The sequence below is a fragment of the Pseudophryne corroboree genome, chromosome 5, assembly GCF_028390025.1.
Source record: "Pseudophryne corroboree isolate aPseCor3 chromosome 5, aPseCor3.hap2, whole genome shotgun sequence".
Classification (NCBI taxonomy): domain Eukaryota; kingdom Metazoa; phylum Chordata; class Amphibia; order Anura; family Myobatrachidae; genus Pseudophryne; species Pseudophryne corroboree.
In genome coordinates, this window is record NC_086448.1 from 276,817,419 (window position 1) to 276,840,837 (window position 23,419).

At 45.6% G+C, this 23,419-nt stretch overlaps 1 protein-coding gene across 3 annotated transcripts in view; it reads left to right on the top strand.

Moving 5' to 3' along the window:
* The window catches only part of NEK11 (NIMA related kinase 11), a 959,809-nt gene that overhangs the window by 275,087 nt on the left and 661,303 nt on the right, over positions 1-23,419 (top strand). For all 3 annotated transcript variants that reach the window (XM_063922363.1, XM_063922362.1, XM_063922361.1), the window contains exon 3: positions 22,570-22,735. In XM_063922363.1, coding sequence (XP_063778433.1) covers positions 22,570-22,735 — 166 coding nt within the window. The remainder of the gene's footprint in view (positions 1-22,569; positions 22,736-23,419) is intronic.

Here is a 23,419-nt window from a genome sequence, read left to right on the forward strand (position 1 = left end):
TAGAATCTTGTGCCCGGCTGAGCTGGATGCACACTAGGGGCTCTCCTGAGCTCCTAGAAAAAGAAAGTTTATTTTAGGTTTTTTATTTTCAGTGAGATCTGCTGGCAACAGACTCACTGCTACGAGGGACTAAGGGGAGAGAAGCGAACCTACCTGCTTGTAGCTAGCTTGGGCTTCTAGGCTACTGGACACCATTAGCTCCAGAGGGATCGAACACAGGGCCCGACCTCGATCGTCCGTTCCCGGAGCCGCGCCGCCGTCCCCCTTACAGAGCCAGAAGCAAGAAGACGGTCCTGGAAATCGGCGGCAGAAGACTTCGGTCTTCATTAAGGTAGCGCACAGCACTGCAGCTGTGCGCATTGCTCCCTGTGCACACCACATACCCCGGTCACTGATGGGTGCAGGGCGCTGGGGGGGGGGGGGGGGCGCCCTGGGCAGCAATTAGAGTACCTTAAAAGTGGCAAATCACACATAATATAGCCTAATAAGCTATATATGTGTAAAATACCCCTGCCACATTATTGTTATAAGAGCAGGAGAAGTCTGCCGAAAAAGGGGCGGGGCTATCTCCCTCAGCACACTGGCGCCAATTTCTCTTCACAGTGCAGCTGGAAGACAGCTCCCCAGGCTCTCCCCTGTAGTTTTCAGGCTCAAAGGGTTAAAAAGAGAGGGGGGGCACTAAATTTAGGCGCAAAATTGTGTATTATAGCAGCTATAAGGGAAAAATCACTGTGGGTAGTGTGAATCCCTGCATTATATAGCGCTCTGGTGTGTGCTGGCATACTCTCTCTCTGTCTCCCCAAAGGACTTTGTGGGGTCCTGTCCTCAGTCTGAGCATTCCCTGTGTGTGTGCGGTGTGTCGGTACGGCTGTGTCGACATGTTTGATGAGGAAGGTTACGTGGAGGCGGAGCAGATGCCGATAAATGTGATAGAGTGGATGGATAAGTCGAAGATATTAACCGACAGTGTCAACTCCTTACATAAAAGGCTGGATGACGTAACAGCTGTGGGACAGCCGGCTTCTTAGCCCGCGCCTGCCCAGGCGCCTCAAAGGCCGTCAGGGGCTAAAAAAACGCCCGCTACCTCTGATGGCAGACACAGAGGTCGACACGGAGTCTGACTCCAGTGTCGACGAGGTTGAGACATATACACAATCCACTAGGAGCATCCGTTGCATGATCTCGGCAATAAAAAATGTGTTACACATTTCTGACCTTAACCCAAGTACCACTAAAAAGGGGTTTTATGTTTGGGGAGAAAAAGTAGCCAGTGTTTTGTTCCCCATCAGATGAGTGAATGAAGTGTGTGAAGAAGCGTGGGTTCCCCCGATAAGAAACTGGTTATTTCTAAAAAGTTACTGATGGCGTACCCTTTCCCGCCAGAGGATAGGTCACGTTGGGAGATATCCCCTAGGGTGGATAAGGCGCTCATACGTTTGTCAAAAGAGGTGGCACTGCTGTCTCAGGATACGGCCACCTTGAAGGAGCCTGCTGATAAAAAGCAGGAGGCTATCCTGAAGTCTGTATATACACACTCAGGTACTATACTGAGACCTGCAATTGCCTCAGCATAATGCTGCTGCAGCATGGTCTGTTACCCTGTCAGATTGTTACTCGACAGGGATACTATTTTGCTAACATAGAGCATATTAAAGACGTCGTCTTATAGATGAGGGATGCACAGAGGAATATTTGCCGGCTGGCATCCAGAATTAATGCAATTGCCCATTCTGCCAGGAGGGTATTAGGGACCCGGCAGTGGACAGGTGATGCTGATTTTTAAAAGGCACATGGAGATTCTGCCTTTTAAGGGTGAGGAATTGTTTGGGGATGGTCTCGGGGACCTCGTATCCACAGCAACAACTGGGAAGAAAACTTTTTACCTCAAGTTTCCTCACAGCCTAAGAAAGCACCGTATTATCAGGTACAGTCTTTTCGGCTTCAGAAAAGCAAGCGGGTCAAAGGCGCTTCCTTTCTGCACAGAGACAAGGGAAGAGGGAAAAAGCTGCACCAGACAGCCAGTTCCCAGGATCAAAAATCTTCCCCCGCTTCCTCTGAGTCCAACGCATGACGCTGGGGCTCCACAGGTGGAGCCAGGTGCGGTGGGGGCGCGTCTCGGGAACTTCAATGACCAGTGGGCTCGCTCACAGGTGGATCCCTGGGTTCTGCAAATAGTATCACAGGGATACAAGCTGGAGTTCGAGGCGACTCCCCCTTGCCGTTACCTCAAATCAGCCTTGCCTGCTGCCCTCGGAGATAGGGGAGGTAGTACGGGCGGCAATTCACAAGCTGTACTTCCAGCAGGTGATAATCAAGGTACCCCTCCTTCAACAAGGCCGGGGTTACTATTCCACAATGTTTGTGGTACCGAAACCAGACGGTTCGGTGAGACCCATTCTAAAATTGAAATCCTTGAACACTTTTATATACGAAGGTTCAAGTTCAAAATGGAATCGCTCAGGGCGGTTATTGCAAGCCTGGACGAAGGGGATTACATGGTATCACTGGACATCAAGGATGCTTACCTGCATGTCCCCATTTACCCTCCTCACCAGGAGTACCTCAAAATTGTGGTACAGGACTGTCATTACCAATTCCAGCCGTTGCCGTTGGTCTGTCCCCGGCACCGAGGGTATTTACCAAGGTAGTGGCCGAAATGATGATACTCCTTCGAAAAAAGGGAGTTATAATTATCCCGTACTTGGACGATCTCCTTATAAAGGCGAGGTCCAGGGAGCAGTTGTTGGTCGGAGTAGCACTATCTCGGGAAGTGCTACAACAGCACGGCTGGATTCTGAAGATTCCAAAGTCGCAGCTGGTTCCTACGACGCGTCTACTGTTCCTGGGTATGGTTCTGGACACAGAACAGAAAAAAGTGTTTCTCCCGGAGGAGAAGGCCAAGGAGTTGTCATCTCTAGTCAGAGACCTCCTAAAACAAATACAGGTGTCGGTGCATCAATGCACGCGAGTCCTGGGAAAGATGGTAGCTTCTTACGAAGAAATTCCATTCGGCAGGTTCCATGTAAGGATCTTCCAGTGGGATCTGTTGGACAAGTGGTCCGGGTCGCATCTTCAGATGCATCGGCTGATAACCCTGTCTCCAAGGGCCAGGGTGTCGCTGTTGTGGTGGCTGCAGAGTGCTCATCTTCTAGAGGGCCGCAGATTCGGCATACAGGACTGGGTCCTGGTGACCACGGATGCCAGCCTTCGAGGCTGGGGGGGCAGTCACACAGGGAAGAAACTTCCAAGGACTATGGTCGAGTCAGGAGACTTCCCTACACATAAATATTCTGGAATTAAGGGCCATTTACAATGCCCTAAGTCAGGCTAGACCCCTGCTTCAACACCAGCCGGTGCTGATCCAGTCAGACAACATCACGGCGGTCGCCCATGTAAACCGACAGGGCGGCACAAGAAGCAGGATGGCGATGGCAGAAGCCACAAGGATTTTCCGAGGGGAGGAAAATCATGTGTTAGCACTGTCAGCAGTGTTCATTCCCGGAGTGGACAACTGGGAAGCAGACTTTCTCAGCAGGCACGACCTCCACCCGGGAGAGTGGCGACTTCATCCAGAAGTCTTCCAAATGTTTGTACACCATTGGGAAAGGCCACAGGTAGACATAACGGCGTCCCGCCTCAACAAAAAGCTAAAATTATATTGCGCCAGGTCAAGGGACCCTCAGGCGATAGCTGTGGACGCTCTGGTAACACCGTGGGTGTACCAATCGGTGTATGTGTTCCCTCCTCTGCCTCTCATACCCAAGGTACTGAGAATAATAAGAAGGAGAGGAGTAAGAACTATACTCGTGGTTCCGGATTGGCCAAGAAGAGCTTGGTACCCAGAACTTCAAGAAATGATCTCAGAGGACCCATGGCCTCTTCCGCTCAGACAGGACCTGCTGCAGCAGGGGCCCTGTCTGTTCCAAGACTTACCGCGGCTGCGTTTGACGGCATGGCGGTTGAACACCGGATCCTAAAGGAAAAAGGCATTCCGGAGGAAGTCATTCCTATGCTGATTAAGGCTAGGAAAGAAAGATGTGATCGCAAAACATTATCACCGCATATGGCGAAAATATGTTGCTTGGTGTGAGGCCAGGAAGGCCCCAACGGAGGAATTTCAACTGGGTCGATTTCTGCACTTCCTACAGTCAGGAGTGACTATGGGCCTAAAATTGGGTTCCATTAAGGTCCAGATTTCGGCTCTGTACATTTTCTTCCAAAAAAGAACTGGCTTCACTGCCTGAAGTTCAGACTTTTGTTAAGGGAGTGCTGCATATTCAGCCCCCGTTTGTGCCTCCAGTGGCACCGTGGGATCTCAACGTGGTGTTGGATTTCCTGAAGTCGCATTGGGTTGAGCCACTTAAATCCGTAGAGCTAAAATACCTCACGTGGAAAGTGGTCATGCTGTTGGCTTTGGCGTCGGCCAGGCGTGTATCAGAATTGGCGGCTTTGTCATGCAAAAGCCCTTATCTGATTTTTTATATGGATAGGGCGGAATTGAGGACTCGTTCCCAAATCCTTCCTAAGGTGGTATCAGCTTTTCATGTGAACCAACCTATTGTGGTGCCTGCGGCTACTTGGGACTTGGAGGACTCCAAGTTACTGGACGTAGTCAGGGCCCTGAAAATATATGTTTCCAGGACGGCTGGAGTCAGGAAAACTGACTCGCTATTTATCCTGTATGCACCCAACAAGCTGGGTGCTCCTGCTTCTAAGCAGACTATTGCTCGCTGGATCTGTAGCACGATTCAACTTGCACATTCTGCGGCTGGAATGCCGCACCCTAAATCTGTAAAAGCCCATTCCACGAGGAAAGTGGGCTCTTCTTGGGCGGCTGCCCGAGGGGTCTCGGCTTTACAACGTTGCCGAGCTGTTACTTGGTCGGGTTCAAACACTTTTGCAAGAGTCTACAAGTTTGATACCCTGGCTGAGGAGGACCTAGAGTTTGCTCATTCGGTGCTGCAGAGTCATCCGCACTCTCCCGCCCGTTTGGGAGCTTTGGTGTAATCCCCATGGTCCTTACGGAGTCCCAGCATCCACTTAGGACGTCAGAGAAAATAAGATTTTACTCACCGGTAAATCTATTTCTCGTAGTCCGTAGTGGATGCTGGGCGCCCATCCCAAGTGCGGATTGTCTGCAATACTTGTATATAGTTATTGTTTAACTAAAGGGTTATTGTTGAGCCATCTGTTGAGAGGCTCATTTATATTTCATACTGTTAACTGGGTATAGTATCACGAGTTATACGGTGTGATTGGTGTGGCTGGTATGAGTCTTACCCGGGATTCAAAATCCTTCCTTATTGTGTCAGCTCTTCCGGGCACAGTATCATAACTGAGGTCTGGAGGAGGGTCATAGAGGGAGGAGCCAGTGCACACCAGGTAGTCCTAAAGCTTTCTTTAGTTGTGCCCAGTCTCCTGCAGAGCCGCTATTCCCCATGGTCCTTACGGAGTCCCAGCATCCACTACGGACTACGAGAAATAGATTTACCGGTGAGTAAAATCTTATTTTTTGATCCTATGTCTTCAAATGCAGTTATTCGCTCATATACTAGAACTATGCATAATGAAATTGATAAATTGACCTCTAATCCAATTAAAATTAAGGGTAATTTAACTCATGCTGAGCGCAGGGCTCTGTCTAATCTTTCGAGTCGTAAAGATATCACAATCCGCCCCGCCGACAAGGGGGGCGGTATTGTGATTAGTGATGTGCACCGGAAATTTTTCGGGTTTTGGTTTTGGATTCGGTTCCGCGGCCGTGTTTTGGATTCGGACGCGTTTTGGCAAAACCTCCCTGAAATTTTTTTGTCGGATTCGGGTGTGTTTTGGATTCGGCTGTTTTTTTACAAAAAAACCTCAAAAACAGCTTAAATCATAGAATTTGGGGGTCATTTTGATCCCATAGTATTATTAACCTCAATAACCATAATTTCCACTCATTTTCAGTCTATTCTGAACACCTCACACCTCACAATATTATTTTTAGTCCTAAAATTTGCACCGAGGTCGCTGGATGACTAAGCTAAGCGACCCAAGTGGCCGACACAAACACCTGGCCCATCTAGGAGTGGCACTGCAGTGTCAGACAGGATGGCACTTCAAAAAAATAGTCCCCAAACAGCACATGATGCAAAGAAAAAAAGGCGCAATGAGGTAGCTGTGTGACTAAGCTAAGCGACACAAGTGGCCGACACAAACACCTGTCCCATCTAGGAGTGGCACTGCAGTGTCAGATAGGATGGCACTTCAAAAAAATAGTCCCCAAATAGCACATGATGCAAAGAAAAAAAGAGGCGCAATGAGGTAGCTGTGTGACTAAGCTAAGCAACACAAGTGGCCGACACAAACACCTGGCCCATCTAGGAGTGGCACTGCAGTGTCAGACAGGATGGCACTTCAAAAAAATAGTCCCCAAACAGCACATGATGCAAAGAAAAAAAGAGGCGCAATGAGGTAGCTGTGTGACTAAGCTAAGCGACCCAAGTGGCCGACACAAACACCTGGCCCATCTAGGAGTGGCACTGCAGTGTCAGACAGGATGGCAGATTTAAAAAATAGTCCCCAAACAGCACATGATGCAAAGAAAAAAAGAGGCGCAATGAGGTAGCTGTGTGACTAAGCTAAGCGACCCTAGTGGCCGACACAAACACCTGGCCCATCTAGGAGTGGCACTGCAGTGTCAGACAGGATGGCAGATTTAAAAAATAGTCCCCAAACAGCACATGATGCAAAAAAAAATGAAAGAAAAAAGAGGTGCAAGATGGAATTGTCCTTGGGCCCTCCCACCCACCCTTATGTTGTATAAACAGGACATGCACACTTTAACAAACCCATCATTTCAGCGAAAGGGTCTGCCACACAACTGTGACTGAAATGACTGGTTGGTTGGTTTGGGCCCCCACCAAAAAAAGAAGCAATCAATCTCTCCTTGCACAAACTGGCTCTACAGAGGCAAGATGTCCACCTCCTCCTAATCCTCGGATTCCTCACCCCTTTCACTGTGAACATCCCCCTCCTCACAGATTATTAATTCGTCCCCACTGGAATCCACCATCTCAGGTCCCTGTGTACTTTCAGGAGGCAATTGCTGGTGAATGTCTCCACGGAGGAATTGATTATAATTCATTTTGATGAACATCATCTTCTCCACATTTTCTGGAAGTAACCTCGTACACCGATTGCTGACAAGGTGAGCGGCTGCACTAAACACTCTTTCGGAGTACACACTGGAGGGGGGGCAACTTAGGTAAAATAAAGCCAGTTTGTGCAAGGGCCTCCAAATTGCCTCTTTTTCCTGCCAGTATACGTACGGACTGTCTGATGTGCCTACTTGGATGCGGTCACTCATATAATCCTCCACCATTCTTTCAATGGTGACAGAATCATATGCAGTGACAGTAGACGACATGTCAGTAATCGTTGGCAGGTCCTTCAGTCCGGACCAGATGTCAGCACTCGCTCCAGACTGCCCTGCATCACCGCCAGTGGGTGGGCTCGGAATTCTTAGCCTTTTCCTCGCACCCCCAGTTGCGGGAGAATGTGAAGGAGGAGCTGTTGATGGGTCACGTTCCGCTTGACTTGACAATTTTCTCACCAGCAGGTCTTTGAACCTCTGCAGACTTGTGTCTGCCGGAAAGAGAGATACAACGTAGGTTTTAAATCTAGGATCGAGCACGGTGGCCAAAATATAGTGCTCTGATTTCAACAGATTGACCACCCGTGAATCCTGGTTAAGCGAATTAAGGGCTCCATCCACAAGTCCCACATGCCTAGCGGAATCGCTCTGTTTTAGCTCCTCCTTCAATGTCTCCAGCTTCTTCTGCAAAAGCCTGATGAGGGGAATGACCTGACTCAGGCTGGCAGTGTCTGAACTGACTTCACGTGTGGCAAGTTCAAAGGGTTGCAGAACCTTGCACAACGTTGAAATCATTCTCCACTGCACTTGAGTCAGGTGCATTCCCCCTCCTTTGCCTATATTGTAGCAGATGTATAGGCTTGAATGGCCTTTTGCTGCTCCTCCATCCTCTGAAGCATATAGAGTATTGAATTCCACCTCGTTACCACCTCTTGCTTCAGATGATGGCAGGGCAGGTTCAGGACTGTTTGCTGGTGCTCCAGTCTTCGGCACGCGGTGTCTGAATGCCGAAAGTGGCCCGCAATTCTTCGGGCCACCGACAGCATCTCTTGCACGCCCCTGTCGTTTTTTTAAATAATTCTGCACCACCAAATTCAATGTATGTGCAAAACATGGGACGTGCTGGAATTTGCCCAGATGTAATGCGCGCACAATATTGGTGGCGTTGTCCGATGTCACAAATCCCCAGGAGAGTCCAATTGGGGTAAGCCATTCTGCGATGATGTTCCTCAGTTTCCGTAAGAGGTTGTCAGCTGTGTGCCTCTTATGGACAGCGGTGATAAAAAGCGTAGCCTGCCTAGGAACGAGTTGGCGTTTGCGAGATGCTGCTACTGGTGCCGCTGCTGCTGTTCTTGCTGCGGGAGGCAATACATCTACTCAGTGGGCTGTCACAGTCATATAGTCCTGAGTCTGCCCTGCTCCACTTGTCCACATGTCCGTGGTTAAGTGGACATTGGGTACAACTGCATTTTTTAGGACACTGGTGACTCTTTTTCTGATGTCTGTGTACATTTTCGGTATCGCCTGCCTAGAGAAATGGAACCTAGATGGTATTTGGTACCGGGGACACAGTACCTCAATCAAGTCTCTAGTTCCCTGTGAATTAACGGTGGATACCGGAAACACGTTTCTCACCACCCAGGCTGCCAAGGCCTGAGTTATCCGCTTTGCAGCAGGATGACTGCTGTGATATTTCATCTTCCTCGCAAAGGACTGTTGGACAGTCAATTGCTTACTGGAAGTAGTACAAGTGGTCTTCCGACTTCCCCTCTGGGATGACGATCGACTCCCAGCAGCAACAACAGCAGCGCCAGCAGCAGTAGGCGTTACACTCAAGGATGCATCGGAGGAATCCCAGGCAGGAGAGGACTCGTCAGACTTGACAGTGACATGGCCTGCAGGACTATTTGCTTTCCTGTCTAAGGAGGAAATTGACACTGGTGTGGAAATTGACATTGGTGGTGTGGTTTGCAGGAGCTTGGTTACAGGAGGAAGGGATTTAGTTGGCAGTGGACTGCTTCCGCTGTCATCCAAAGTTTTTTAACTTGTCACTGACTTCTGATGAATGCGGTCCAGGTGACGTATAAGGGAGGATATTCCTAGGTGGTTAACGTCTTTACCCTTACTTATTACAGCTTGACAAAGGCAACACACGGCTTGACACCAGTTGTCCGCATTTCTGTTGAAATAATTCCACACCGAAGAGGTGATTTTTTTTGTATTTTGACCAGGCATGTCAATGGCCATATTCCTCCCACGGACAACAGGTGTCTCCCCGGGTGCCTGACTTAAACAAACCACCTCACCATCAGAATCCTCCTTGTCAATTTCCTCCCCAGCGCCAGCAACACCCATATCCTCATCCTGGTGTACTTCAACAGTGACATCTTCAATTTGACTATCAGGAACTGGACTGCGGGTGCTCCTTCCAGCACTTGCAGGGGGCATGCAAATGGCGGAAGGCGCATCCTCTTCCCGTCCAGTGTTGGGAAGGTCAGGCATCGCAACCGACACAATTGGACTCTCCTTGGGGATTTGTGATTTAGAAGAACGCACAGTTCTTTGCTGTGCTTTTGCCATCTTAACCCTTTTAAGTTTTCTAGCATGTGAAGCTGAACCACTAGCCATGAACATAGGCCAGGCCCTCAGCCGTTCCTTGCCACTCCGTGTCGTAAATGGCACATTGGCAAGTTTACGCTTCTCCTCAGACGATTTTGATTTAGATTTTTGGGTCATTTTACTGAGCTTTATTTTTTTGGATTTTACATGCTCTCTACTATGACATTGGGCATCGGCCTTGGCAGACGACGTTGATGGCATTTCATCATCTCGGCCATGACTAGTGGCAGCAGCTTCAGCACGAGGTGGAAGTGGATCTTGATCTTTCCCTATTTTACCCTCCACATTTTTGTTCTCCATTTTTTAATGTGTGGAATTATATACCAGTAATATATCAATAGCAATGGCCTACTACTATATATACTGCGCACAACTGAAATGCACCACAGGTATGGATGGATAGTATACTTGACGACACAGAGGTAGGTAGAGCAGTGGCCTAATGTACTGTACTGCTATATATTATATATACTGGTGGTCAGCAAACTGTGCAAAACTGAAATGCACCACAGGTATGGATGGATAGTATACTTGACGACACAGAGGTAGGTAGAGCAGTGGCCTACTGTACCGTACTGCTATATATTAAATATATTGGTGGTCAGCAAACTGTGCAAAACTGAAATGCACCACAGGTATGGATGGATAGTATACTTGACGACACAGAGGTAGGTAGAGCAGTGGCCTACTGTACCGTACTGCTATATAGTATATACTGGTGGTCAGCAAACTGTGCAAAACTGAAATGCACCACAGGTATGGATGGATAGTATACTTGACGACACAGAGGTAGGTAGAGCAGTGGCCTTCTGTTCCGTACTGCTATATAGTATATACTGGTGGTCAGCAAACTGTGCAGAACTGAAATGCACCACAGGTATGGATGGATAGTATACTTGACGACACAGAGGTAGGTAGAGCAGTGGCCTACTGTACCGTACTGCTATATATTATATATACTGGTTGTCAGCAAACTGTGCAAAACTGAAATGCACAACAGGTATGGATGCATAGTATACTTGACGACACAGAGGTAGGTAGAGCAGTGGCCTACTGTACCGTACTGCTATATATTATATATACTGGTGGTCAGCAAACTGTGCAAAACTGAAATGCACCACAGGTATGGATGGATAGTATACTTGACGACACAGAGGTAGGTAGAGCAGTGGCCTTCTGTACCGTACTGCTATATAGTATATACTGGTGGTCAGCAAACTGTGCAAAACTGAAATGCACCACAGGTATGGATGGATAGTATACTTGACGACACAGAGGTAGGTAGAGCAGTGGCCTACTGTACCGTACTGCTATATATTAAATACTGGTGGTCAGCAAACTGTGCATAACTGAAATGCACCACAGGTATGGATGGATAGTATACTTGACGACACAGAGGTAGGTAGAGCAATGGCCTACTGTACCGTACTGCTATATAGTATATACTGGTGGTCAGCAAACTGTGCAAAACTGAAATGCACCACAGGTATGGATGGATAGTATACTTGACGACACAGAGGTAGGTAGAGCAGTGGCCTACTGTACCGTACTGCTATATATTATATACTGGTGGTCAGCAAACTGTGCAAAACTGAAATGCACCTCAGGTATGGATGGATAGTATACTTGACGACACAGAGGTAGGTAGAGCAGTGGCCTTCTGTACCGTACTGCTATATAGTATATACTGGTGGTCAGCTAACTGTGCAAAACTGTTCGAACGCGTTTTGGCAAAACCTCACCGAATTTTTTTTGTCGGATTCGGGTGTGTTTTGGATTCAGGTGTTTTTTTTCAAAAAACCCTAAAAAACAGCTTAAATCATAGAATTTGGGGGTCATTTTGATCCCAAAGTATTATTAACCTCAATAACCATAATTTCCACTCATTTTCAGTCTATTCTGAACACCTCACACCTCACAATATTATTTTTAGTCCTAAAATTTGCACCAAGGTCGCTGGATGACTAAGCTCAGCGACCCAAGTGGCCGACACAAACACCTGGCCCATCTAGGAGTGGCACTGCAGTGTCACGCAGGATGGCCCTTCCAAAAAACACTCCCCAAACAGCACATGACGCAAAGAAAAAAAGAGGCGCAATGAGGTAGCTGTGTGACTAAGCTCAGCGACCCAAGTGGCCGACACAAACACCTGGCCCATCTAGGAGTGGCACTGCAGTGTCACGCAGGATGGCCCTTCCAAAAAACACTCCCCAAACAGCACATGACGCAAAGAAAAAAAGAGGCGCAATGAGGTAGCTGTGTGAGTAAGCTAAGCGACCCTAGTGGCCGACACAAACACCTGGCCCATCTAGGAGTGGCACTGCAGTGTCACGCAGGATGGCCCTTCCAAAAAACACTCCCCAAACAGCACATGAAGCAAAGAAAAATGAAAGAAAAAAGAGGTGCAAGATGGAATTGTCCTTGGGCCCTCCCACCCACCCTTATGTTGTATAAACAGGACATGCACACTTTAACCAACCCATCATTTCAGTGACAGGGTCACTACTGCAGGTATATATAATATAATGACGGACCTGCTGGACACTGTCAGCAGACTCCTAAACTACTAGTATGAAGAAGATAGAAAAAAAAACCCCACCACAGGTAGGTATACAATTATGGACGAGCACTGACGACACAGAGGTAGCTACAGCCGTGGACTACCGTACTGCGTCTGCTAGTATAGAGATGATAATGATATAAAATATATATATATATCACTACTGCAGGTATATATAATATAATGACGGACCTGCTGGACACTGTCAGCAGACTCCTAAACTACTAGTATGAAGAAGATAGAAAAAAAAACTCCACCACAGGTAGGTATACAATTATGGACGAGCACTGACGACACAGAGGTAGCTACAGCCGTGGACTACTGTACTGCTTCTGCTAGTATAGAGATGATAATGATATAAAAAATATATATATATCACTACTGCAGGTATATATAATATAATGACGGACCTGCTGGACACTGTCAGCAGACTCCTAAACTACTAGTATGAAGAAGATAGAAAAAAAAAACACCACAGGTAGGTATACAATTATGGACGAGCACTGACGACACAGAGGTAGCTACAGCCGTGGACTACCGTACTGCGTCTGCTAGTATAGAGATGATAATGATATAAAAAATATATATATATCACTACTGCAGGTATATATAATATAATGACGGACCTGCTGGACACTGTCAGCAGACTCCTAAACTACTAGTATGAAGAAGATAGAAAAAAAAACCCACCACAGGTAGGTATACAATTATGGACGAGCACTGACGACACAGAGGTAGCCACAGCCGTGGACTACTGTACTGCGTCTGCTAATATAGAGATGATAAAGATGATAAAGATGAACAAAAAAAATATAACACTACTGCAGGTAAATATTTATATAATATAATGAATGACGGACCTGCTGGACACTGTCAGCAGAATGCGTTTATAGAATAAAAAAAAAAAACACCACAGGAGTGTTTGTTTAACTTTTTCAGGCAGACAATATACTGGTGGTCACTGGTCAGTCACACTGGCAGCAAAAGTGTGCACTGTACTCCTGCTATTAACTGCACCCCAGTCTCCCCCACAATTCAGCTGTGTGAGCAGTGAGCACTCAGCACAGTCAGATATACATAGATGATATTATCATGCAGCACACTGAGGCTGAGCACAGATATGGTATGTGACTGTGTATCGTTTTTTTTCAGGCAGAGAACGGATTATAAATAAAACTGGTGGTCACTGGTCACTATCAGCAAAACTCTGCACTGTACTGAGTACTCCTAATGCTCCCCAAGTAGTAAATCAAGTGTCTCTCTAATCTATTCTACACGGAGAGGACGCCAGCCACGTCCTCTCCCTATCAATCTCAATGCACGTGTGAAAATGGCGGCGACGCGCGGCTCCTTATATAGAATCCGAGTCTCGCGATAGAATCCGAGCCTCGCGAGAATCCGTCAGCGGGATGATGACGTTCGGGCGCGCTCGGGTTAACCGAGCAAGGCGGGAAGATCCGAGTCTGCCTCGGACCCGTGTAAAAAGGCTGAAGTTCGGGGGGGTTCGGATTCCGAGGAACCGAACCCGCTCATCTCTACACAAAACCCGAAAAATTTCCGGTGCACATCACTATTAGTGTACTTGACGACACAGAGGTAGGTAGAGCAGTGGCCTTCTGTACCGTACTGTTATATAGTATATACTGGTAGTCAGCAAACTGTGCAAAACTGAAATGCACCACAGGTATGGATGGATAGTATACTTGACGACACAGAGGTAGGTAGAGCAGTGGCCTACTGTACCGTACTGCTATATAGTATATACTGGTGGTCAGCAAACTGTGCAAAACTGAAATGCACCACAGGTATGGATGGATAGTATACTTGACGACACAGAGGTAGGTAGAGCAGTGGACTACTGTACCGTACTGCTATATATATAGTTATACTGGTGGTCAGCAAAACTCTGCACTGTCCTCCTACTATATACTACATTGCAGCACAGATATGGAGCGTTTTTCAGGCAGAAAACGTATAATACTGGTGGTCACTGGTCAGCAAAACTCTGCACTGTCCTCCTACTATATAATACTGCTGGTCCCCAGTCCCCACAATAAAGCAATTAGCACACTGAGCACAGATATTTGCAGCACACTGAGCACAGTTAGATATGGAGCGTTTTCCAGGCAGAGAACGTAGATATTTGCACTTGCAGCACACTGAGCACATATATGTGCAGCACAATTTGCAGCCCACTGAACATAGAAACTGAGAGGACGCCAGCCACGTCCTCTCACGATCATCTCCAATGCACGAGTGAAAAATGGCGGCGACGCGCGGCTCCTTATATAGAATACGAATCTCGCGAGAATCCGACCGCGGGATGATGACGTTCGGGCGTGCTCGGGTTAACCGAGCAAGGCGGGAGGATCCGAGTTGCTCGTACCCGTGAAAAAAAAGGTGAAGTTCGGGCGGGTTCGGATCCCGAGGATCCGAACCCGCTCATCACTAATTGTAATACAAGACTTGAAGGATTATATCAGTGAAGCTGATCGACATTTATCTGATACCAATGTTTATATTAAGTTGATGCATGATCCTACTGATGATTTTATCTGTGATTTAAGCAATGTATTACAGGGTGCGGCCAGAGATGGTCTGATTAATTCTGATACAGTTGAAGCCTTATTGAACAAAACACCAGTTACACCTATTTTTTATCTGATTCCCAAGCTTCATAAAAGTGCGACCCATCCACCTGGTCGCCCGATCATTGCTGCCCGCGATTCATTATTTTATCAAGTATCCAGGTATTTAGATTACTATTTACAACCTGTTATTCAAAACCAGAGTACGTATTTGAAAGATACTTTTGTATTTTTGGAGAATTTGAGAGACGTGAGTGTACCAGTTGGGGAATGCTGGTTGTGTACAGCTGACATTGTCAGTCTGTACACTAACATCCCTCATGAGAGGGGCATTCCTGCAGTCAGGAAACTGATTGAGGATAATAAGCAGTTATACCATGGTCCAGATGAATGTCTTTATTGACCTTCTCAATCTGGTTCTTACACGCAACTATTTTTTATTCAACAAATGCTATTACCTGCAAGTGCTTGGCTGCGCGATGGGGTCCCCTGTGGCCCCCGCGTATGCCAATGCATTTATGTTTGATCTTGAACAACAGCTATTTTTTGCTAATGAGGATTATAAGAAAAATATACAGTTTTTTCTTAGGTACATAGACGACGTGTTTCTCCAATGGACAGACACACGGGAGTCTTTTGTACAAATGATGACAGAGATTAATATGTGTGACCCTAACATTAAATTCACATTTAACATTCAGAAAGAAAATATTCATTTTCTCGATGTCAACATTATTAGATCTGCAACTGGTTTCATTACCTCTATTTATAGAAAACAGACAGATTGCAATAATTATTTATTGGCTTCCAGTTATCATCCTGAACCCCTAAAAAGAGGACTTCCTTACTCTCAACTGCTCTGAGTGCATCGTATTTGTAGCAATGAGCAAGATGAGTTGAAACAGATGGATTTCATGATTCAGAGATTCTTAGAGCGGGGCTATCCTAATAAGTTGTTACAACAAGCTAAATCTAAGGCATTAGCAGCTCCTAAATCTAATTTAATGAGCAAGAAAAAGGGTGAACAAGAGTCTATGGTGTATGTGAGTAAATTTACCACTGCAAGTAATAACTTAACATCTAAGGCGAAAAGGATCTGGCTGGTATTGCAAGCTGACCCTGATCTAAAATCCTTATCCAGTACTAAGTTGCTACCTTGCTATCGGAGAGGTAGGAATCTTCGTGACATGTTGGTTTATTCCGACATTTCAGATTTCTCATCTCCAAAATCTTGTAATTTTTTGAGTAAGAAGCCTGGTAACTATAGATGCCTAGGCTGTGCTACATGTATCTATTTGGAAACGGGTGACACTTGTTATCACCCTCATTCGGGTAAAGCAATCAAAATGTCACATTGTTTGACTTGTACCACACGTTTTGTAGTGTACTACATAAGGTGCCCGTGCGGGCTACTTTATGTAGGAAAAACTTCCTGTACCTTTAAAGAGAGGATGGCACAACATAGGAGCGCTATTAAATTAGCCTTAGAAGGCAGGATTTCGGAACAACCTGTCGCCAAACATTTTAAGGCTAAGGGCCATAATTTGTCCAGTTTAAGATACAAAATGATCGACCACATCATTCCAGAGAGTCGCAGGGGTGGGGATCGGAACAAAGCACTTCTGCGTTGTGAAACCAGGTGGATTTCTTTTTTAAATACTATAGCTCCACATGGATTAAATGAAACATTATCTTTCTCTAGTTTTCTGTTTTAGAATTGGGTTGTAACTTTTATGCTATAGCCTTCATTATAGACGGCAACAGTATCAGGAGTATGTATTTAATTGTGTCAGACGATGTGTGTAGTTACTATGATGCAGAGATGAGCTAGGGATATGTATCGCTGTGTTCATCTTTTGGTATTCTTTTCATGACTTTGCCTTTGTAACCTGATGCTTTGGTGAAGGGTTAATGTTTTAATGCAATGTTTGCACTTGAGGCTGCGTTCCGGGTGATGTCAGCGGAAATTAACGCGTCAGCGGAAATTAACGCGGCGTACACCCGGCACGATCTGCACATGGTGATATGCTGCTATATAGGTAAGATAAGTTTCTGTGTTTGTTATGTAAGCCTGAAAAACGTTTTTTTGAATAAAACCGAAACGTTGCTATGACGGGGTGATGTCCTGTTTCTATGAATGAAGTCCTGAGAGTGCCGCTTTGATTCGTAACTATATATGCAATTGCTTTTGCTGGAGAAGGCACCGGGCGTTAATATTGATATATACTTAGGAGTGCCAGATCTGGAACTGTCTATATATAAATATATATATATATATATAATACCTTGGAGAGGGCGGCACTCAAAGACTTGGCAAAATGATGTAGGTGAAGAAAAAACCCCGCAGGGCAACCTTTATTGTGACGTTTCGGGGACTAGCCCCTTCCTCAGACTGAGGAAGGGGCTAGTCCCCGAAACGTCACAATAAAGGTTGCCCTGCTGGGTTTTTTCTTCACCTACATCATTTTGCCAAGTCTTTGAGTGCCGCCCTCTCCAAGGAATTATATGCTAACAGAGGTGATCAGCCCTGAAGGGAAGGCACCGGAGCAGTATTTGCGTCAGTCCGGAGTGCCGGGGTCCAGTTGTTGATTGTATATATATATATATATATATATATATATATATATAACAATTGGAAACAGCCCGGCACTCTTCTAAATGTCCAAAGTGCCCCGGTGCCCTCAGTATAAGATCCAACAACAAACAAAAAAATCTGCGGCACTCAGGGTCTTGTGAAAACGTAATTTGTATTAGAACATCAATAAACTATCCATCGACGTTTCGGGGACTTCAACCCCTTTGTCAAGATGTGTGCAAATGTATAAGTGTAAAGCAACTCACCTTAAGAAGAAGGAGACCCGCCAAACAGGGAAAGTGCAGCCGCTCCGGAGCCCGCCGTGGACGCTGTGCCGCGCTGAGTGATGACGCGTAGGCGCATCTGTGTGGTGTCAGAGACGGCCTGTTGCTAAGCAACGCCGGGAGAGGTAAACACCCGGGGACGTGCGGCTGGAAATAAAAAGAAATGGTGCGATAGAACCACAGAACCAGAACAGATTACTAGCATATATTTATACTGTATAAAGGTGACAGTGGGAGCCTGAGATACCTGAAGCATGCAATATATTAAAGCACAACAAATGCGCTTGGCCCGAACTCAAATAAGCTGACATAAATGGAGAGCCCTCTAACTCATATAATGAGTGGGAGGGACAGTGCAGGGTGTCAGGGGCCAGCATAGAGAAAAAGAGAACAAAAAGTGCAGTTAGAAACTTAATATACATAAGACCAGAAAGCAAACAATAATGTCCAAAATGGTCAGGTCTGATGGGAACATCACGCTTATCCAACTAGAGTCATTAAGGCTGTCATCGTTAGGGCTCAGATGTGAACTAGCCAAAGGTGCTCCATACGATCCTCTCATTCAGGCCAGAGGGATGAATGGTGCCAAGCTTGAAGATCCAAGTCGCTACTTTCCTAAGGAGCTGGCCCTCCCTGTCGCCCCCACGCAAGGATTTGGGAACATGGTCGATTATGATGTGTTTAAGACCAGACAAAGTGTGGTGGGCTTCATGAAAGTGTCTGGCCACTGGTTGGTCAGATGCCTTGCCGGCTATCGCCGCCTTTATCGCGGAACGGTGTAGGGCCATGCGCTCACGTAGAGACCTGATGGTCTTACCTACGTAGCACAGGCCACACGGGCATACTATCAGATAAATGATGTGCGTAGATGTACAAGTCACCGTGTGACGAATGCGGACCTTCTTGTCGGTTAGAGCTAATGTGAACACTGAACCTGTCAACATGTGGGTGCACGTTGTGCAACCCAAACAGCGGTAGCAGCCGGGTTTCTTAGTAATAAACGTGTCCATCGGGGACATGTCAGAAGCCTTAGGGAAATTTGAAATGCCGGTATGTACCAGCATGTCTCACATGTTCCGTCCCCTCCTGTAGCTCATCATAGGGGTTTTGTGCCTAAAGGGAAGTTGCGAGTCTGTGGAGACTATGGGCCAAAGGGCCCTGTTAGCAGTGTTCACATTACCTCTAACCGACAAGAAGGTCCGCATTCGTCACACGGTGACTTGTACATCTACGCACATCATTTATCTGATAGTATGCCCGTGTGGCCTGTGCTACGTAGGTAAGACCATCAAGTCTCTACGTGAGCGCATGGCCCTACACCGTTCCGCGATAAAGGCGGCGATAGCCGGCAAGGCATCTGACCAACCAGTGGCAAGACACTTTCATGAAGCCCACCACACTTTGTCTGGTCTTAAACACATCATAATCGACCATGTTCCCAAATCCTTGCGTGGAGGCGACTGGGAGGGCCAGCTCCTTAGGAAAGAAGCAACTTGGATCTTCAAGCTTGGCACCATTCATCCCTCTGGCCTGAATGAGAGGATCGTATGGAGCACCTTTGGCTAGTTCACATCTGAGCCCTAACGATGACAGCCTAATGACTCTAGTTGGATAAGCGTGATGTTCCCATCAGACCTGACCATTTTGGACATTATTGTTTGCTTTCTGGTCTTATGTATATTCAGTTTCTAACTGCACTTTTTGTTCTCTTTTTCTCTATGCTGGCCCCTGACACCCTGTAGGCACTGTCCCTCCCACTTATTATATGAGTTAGAGGGCTCTCCATTTATGTCAGCTTATTTGAGTTCGGGCCAAGCGCATTTGTTGTGCTTTAATATATTGCATGCTTCAGGTATCTCAGGCTCCCACTGTCACCTTTATACAGTATAAATATATGCTAGTAATCTGTTTTGGTTCTGTGGTTCTATCGCACCATTTCTTTTTATTTCCAGCCGCACGTCCCCGGGTGTTTACCTCTCCCGGCGTTGCTTAGCAACAGGCCGTCCCTGACACCACACAGACGCGCCTACGCGTCATCACTCAGCGCGGCACAGCGTCCACGGCAGGCTCCGGAGCGGCTGCACTTTCCCTGTTTGGCGGGTCTCCTTCTTCTTAAGGTGAGTTGCTTTACACTTACACATTTGCACACATCTTGACAAAGGGGTTGAAGTCCCCAAAACGTCGATGGATAGTTTATTGATGTTCTAATACAAATTACGTTTTCACAAAACCCTGAGTGCCGCAGATTTTTTTGTTTTATATATATATATATATATTTACAAAGTTAGGGTATAGGCACCACACCTTCTTACTGAATAGGTGGCTATGATAAAGGCTTGACAATCAAATATTCATCAGGACAGTAAGATCACACTTTTTCCCACTTCCTTCTGTGGGTGGCAGACCAGCCCTTAAGTATGTCCGTAGGTAGAACGATGATAAATCTAGAACAAATGGGAAAGAGAGCAAGTGCCCAGTTGTGTAGTGATTAAATAGTCCTGATTGACACCAATAAAATAACAAATATACATACCACATGGATGCTAAATAATAGCATCTCTTTCTTGCCATAATGTCTTATCCTGGACTGGAAGTTAAACACCCTCTGCTTTGTCCAACCAACGTATAACCTCAGTATAGACATCATACAGTTTGTTTGTATAATATAAAGGCATTTATTAATCTATCTATCTATCTATCTATCTATCTATCTATCTATCTATCTATCTATCTATCTATCTATCTATCTAAAACTATCTCTATAGTATCTCTCTACAATCCTGTGTTTGCCCATGTGCTGCGTTACTTTGTGGTATGTTGAATTGTGTCCACAGCTGAGTTTGGAACAAATATCTTGGTCTGTGTTGAACCACAAGCAAATATGTAGAAGTTGTAGTTATCCTAGAGTGGTTTGATACAGTTTTCCTATATTTGTATTACATTTACACTGTGGTATGATACAGTTTTGCTATATTTGTATTACAGTCACACTAATAGCAAGACATAGGCCCTCATTCCGAGTCGTTCGCTCGGTAATTTTCTTCGCATCGCAGTGAAATTCCGCTTAGTACGCATGCGCAATATTCGCACTGCGACTGCGCCAAGTAATTTTACAATGAAGATAGTATTTTTACTCACGGCTTTTTCTTCGCTCTGGCGAACGTAGTGTGATTGACAGGAAATGGGTGTTACTGGGCGGAAACACGGCGTTTTCGGGGCGTGTGGAAAAAAACGCTACCGTTTCCGGAAAAAACGCAGGAGTGGCCGGAGAAACGGGGGAGTGTCTGGGCGAACGCTGGGTGTGTTTATGACGTCAAACCAGGAACGACAAGCACTGAACTGAACGCAGATGCCGAGTAAGTCTGAAGCTACTCTGAAACTGCTAAGTAGTTTGTAATCGCAATATTGCGAATACATCCGTCGCAATTTTAAGAAGCTAAGATACACTCCCAGTAGGCGTAGGCTTAGCGTGAGCAACTCTGCTAAATTCGCCTTGCGAGCGATCAACTCGGAATGAGGGCCATAGTAACAAATAGTTAAAATGTTTTGCCTTTGTTCATTAGTGGAAGGTGGTGAGCAGAATTAAGAGTTTCTTCTTGCTTTTTGTACAATTAAATAATTCAGGACTACAGTGTTGCTGGTTATCTCTGGCTGCATGCCTTATTTTGTTATGGACCTTTACTCTGTGCTGGTTTCCCAAGTGAGTTTTTTTAGTGTGAGAAAAGACTTGTACATTTTTAAATGAATATGGGCTTTTCGTTACCTGGGAAGAGTACTCAGACTCCCTGGGTGGTATGTGCAGCTGCGCCACTAGCTATTCCTTTCTTTCAAAGAGATAACAAAACAAACCAGGGCTGCAACTTATATATAAGAAACATATTTTGTACAATGTAACACAAAACTTACACACATAAACTTACAAAGTTAATATACTGTTTAGGCCTCACGTAATAGTGAAATTAGTCTCATTATTGCTAAATTCTTCTCTGATTAAAGCTTCTCAACCAGATGCTTAAAATATTTTATGAAGGTGCCCTCCCAAAGTCCTGTGGGCTGTTATATGCAGCAAATCTTCCCAGGGCCCTAGATAACTAACTGTAAGAAGTGGCAGCTGGAGAGCTGGGGTCCAAGGGCCTGGAGAAGGTGCATCAGGCCTATGAAGAGCACCGTAGGGTGCCTTTTGGGAGCCATAGTTACATCCGCCTCCTATGTGCCTCCCCATGACTTGATAGTATGGAGGAAGCGATTAGACACCATGTGGTACAGCCTGATAGCGACGACTGCACCTGATTAGACCCACAGCAGCAGTTAGCGCAATGTAAAAGGATAAAGCTGCATATAGAGACATCCTTCAGTTTTTTGCTAGATGAATTCAGTGGCGCCCCATAGTAGTCGGTGTCCCTATTCAGCCGCCTAAAGCTGCCTAATGGTAGAGCCGGCCCTGCCTGTATAGCAAATATCTTTTAAATGCATTTTCATGTGCTTGTATAGGCAGATCATTCATGTGCAAGTAGGGTACTGTAAGGGCATGAAGAAAATGCATCATACCTCTTACTGGTGTGGTCTATTTAGTTGTAAGCATCTTGAGATGTGTCTTATAGGAAGCTTATGTTTTTCACATCCGTAAACTTGTTGCAAGTTCCATGTTGAGAATGATGATGATGATGAAGATGACTACTTCCATATTTAATTATTATTAAAAAAAATTTCTCATTATAGTGGGATCAATGGGATTTGCCACGACAGGAGCCCAATTTTTTGATACATGAATTGTCTTTGAACATGTGTATTTCTTATTGTTACAGAAAGGTGCTGAAGGAGATATCTGTTGGAGAGGTAAACCCCAATGAAACTGTCCAAGCTAACCTGGAAGCACAGCTGTTGTCAAAGCTGGACCACCCTGCCATTGTCAAGTTTCATGCAAGCTTCCTAGAGAATGCCAGTTTCTGCATCATCACAGAATATTGTGAGGTAAAGAAAAATAATCAGATATTAGTCATGTAAAGATTTATAAGCTACAACATACAGTAAATGACCAGAAAAACACATAGAACATCATGGTATAAATTAACCTACTGGTCCTGCTACAGACTTAGATAAAAGAAATGAATCTGACTTATTTACTCCGATCACAAGGGAATGATAATCCATGAATATGGGTTTAAAGCTGGGTACACACTGTAAGATATATTGTAAAATATACAATATATATCTGATGCAGATCGGAATGATATATCGTACACATCCTATAGTATGTATCCATCCATCGCTCATTGAATAATCTTATTGGATGTCCGGCACACCCAATGTGTTGATTCCACGTTTAAGCGTTATATGCAGCATGTATCGGTACTTTGTGCTATCGTACAGTGGATAGTTTAGTGTGTACAGCAGATGTGATGTATTGTTACATCATGTCACTAGATTGCACGGTCACATTTTGTGTATCCAACTTAACACTATAAAAACAAAACTTTGGGCCTAATTCAGATGTGGTGTGTGCAAGACTGTCAATGTTTTTTTACTACGCATTCGTCTGAGCTGCACTGTGAATGCGCTGCGATTGAATTGTGATGACGGTCACACCAAGGGATTGATCGCAAAATGAGTGACAAGTAGACAGTGTTTGGTGATGACGGGGAGTGGTAGGCCAAA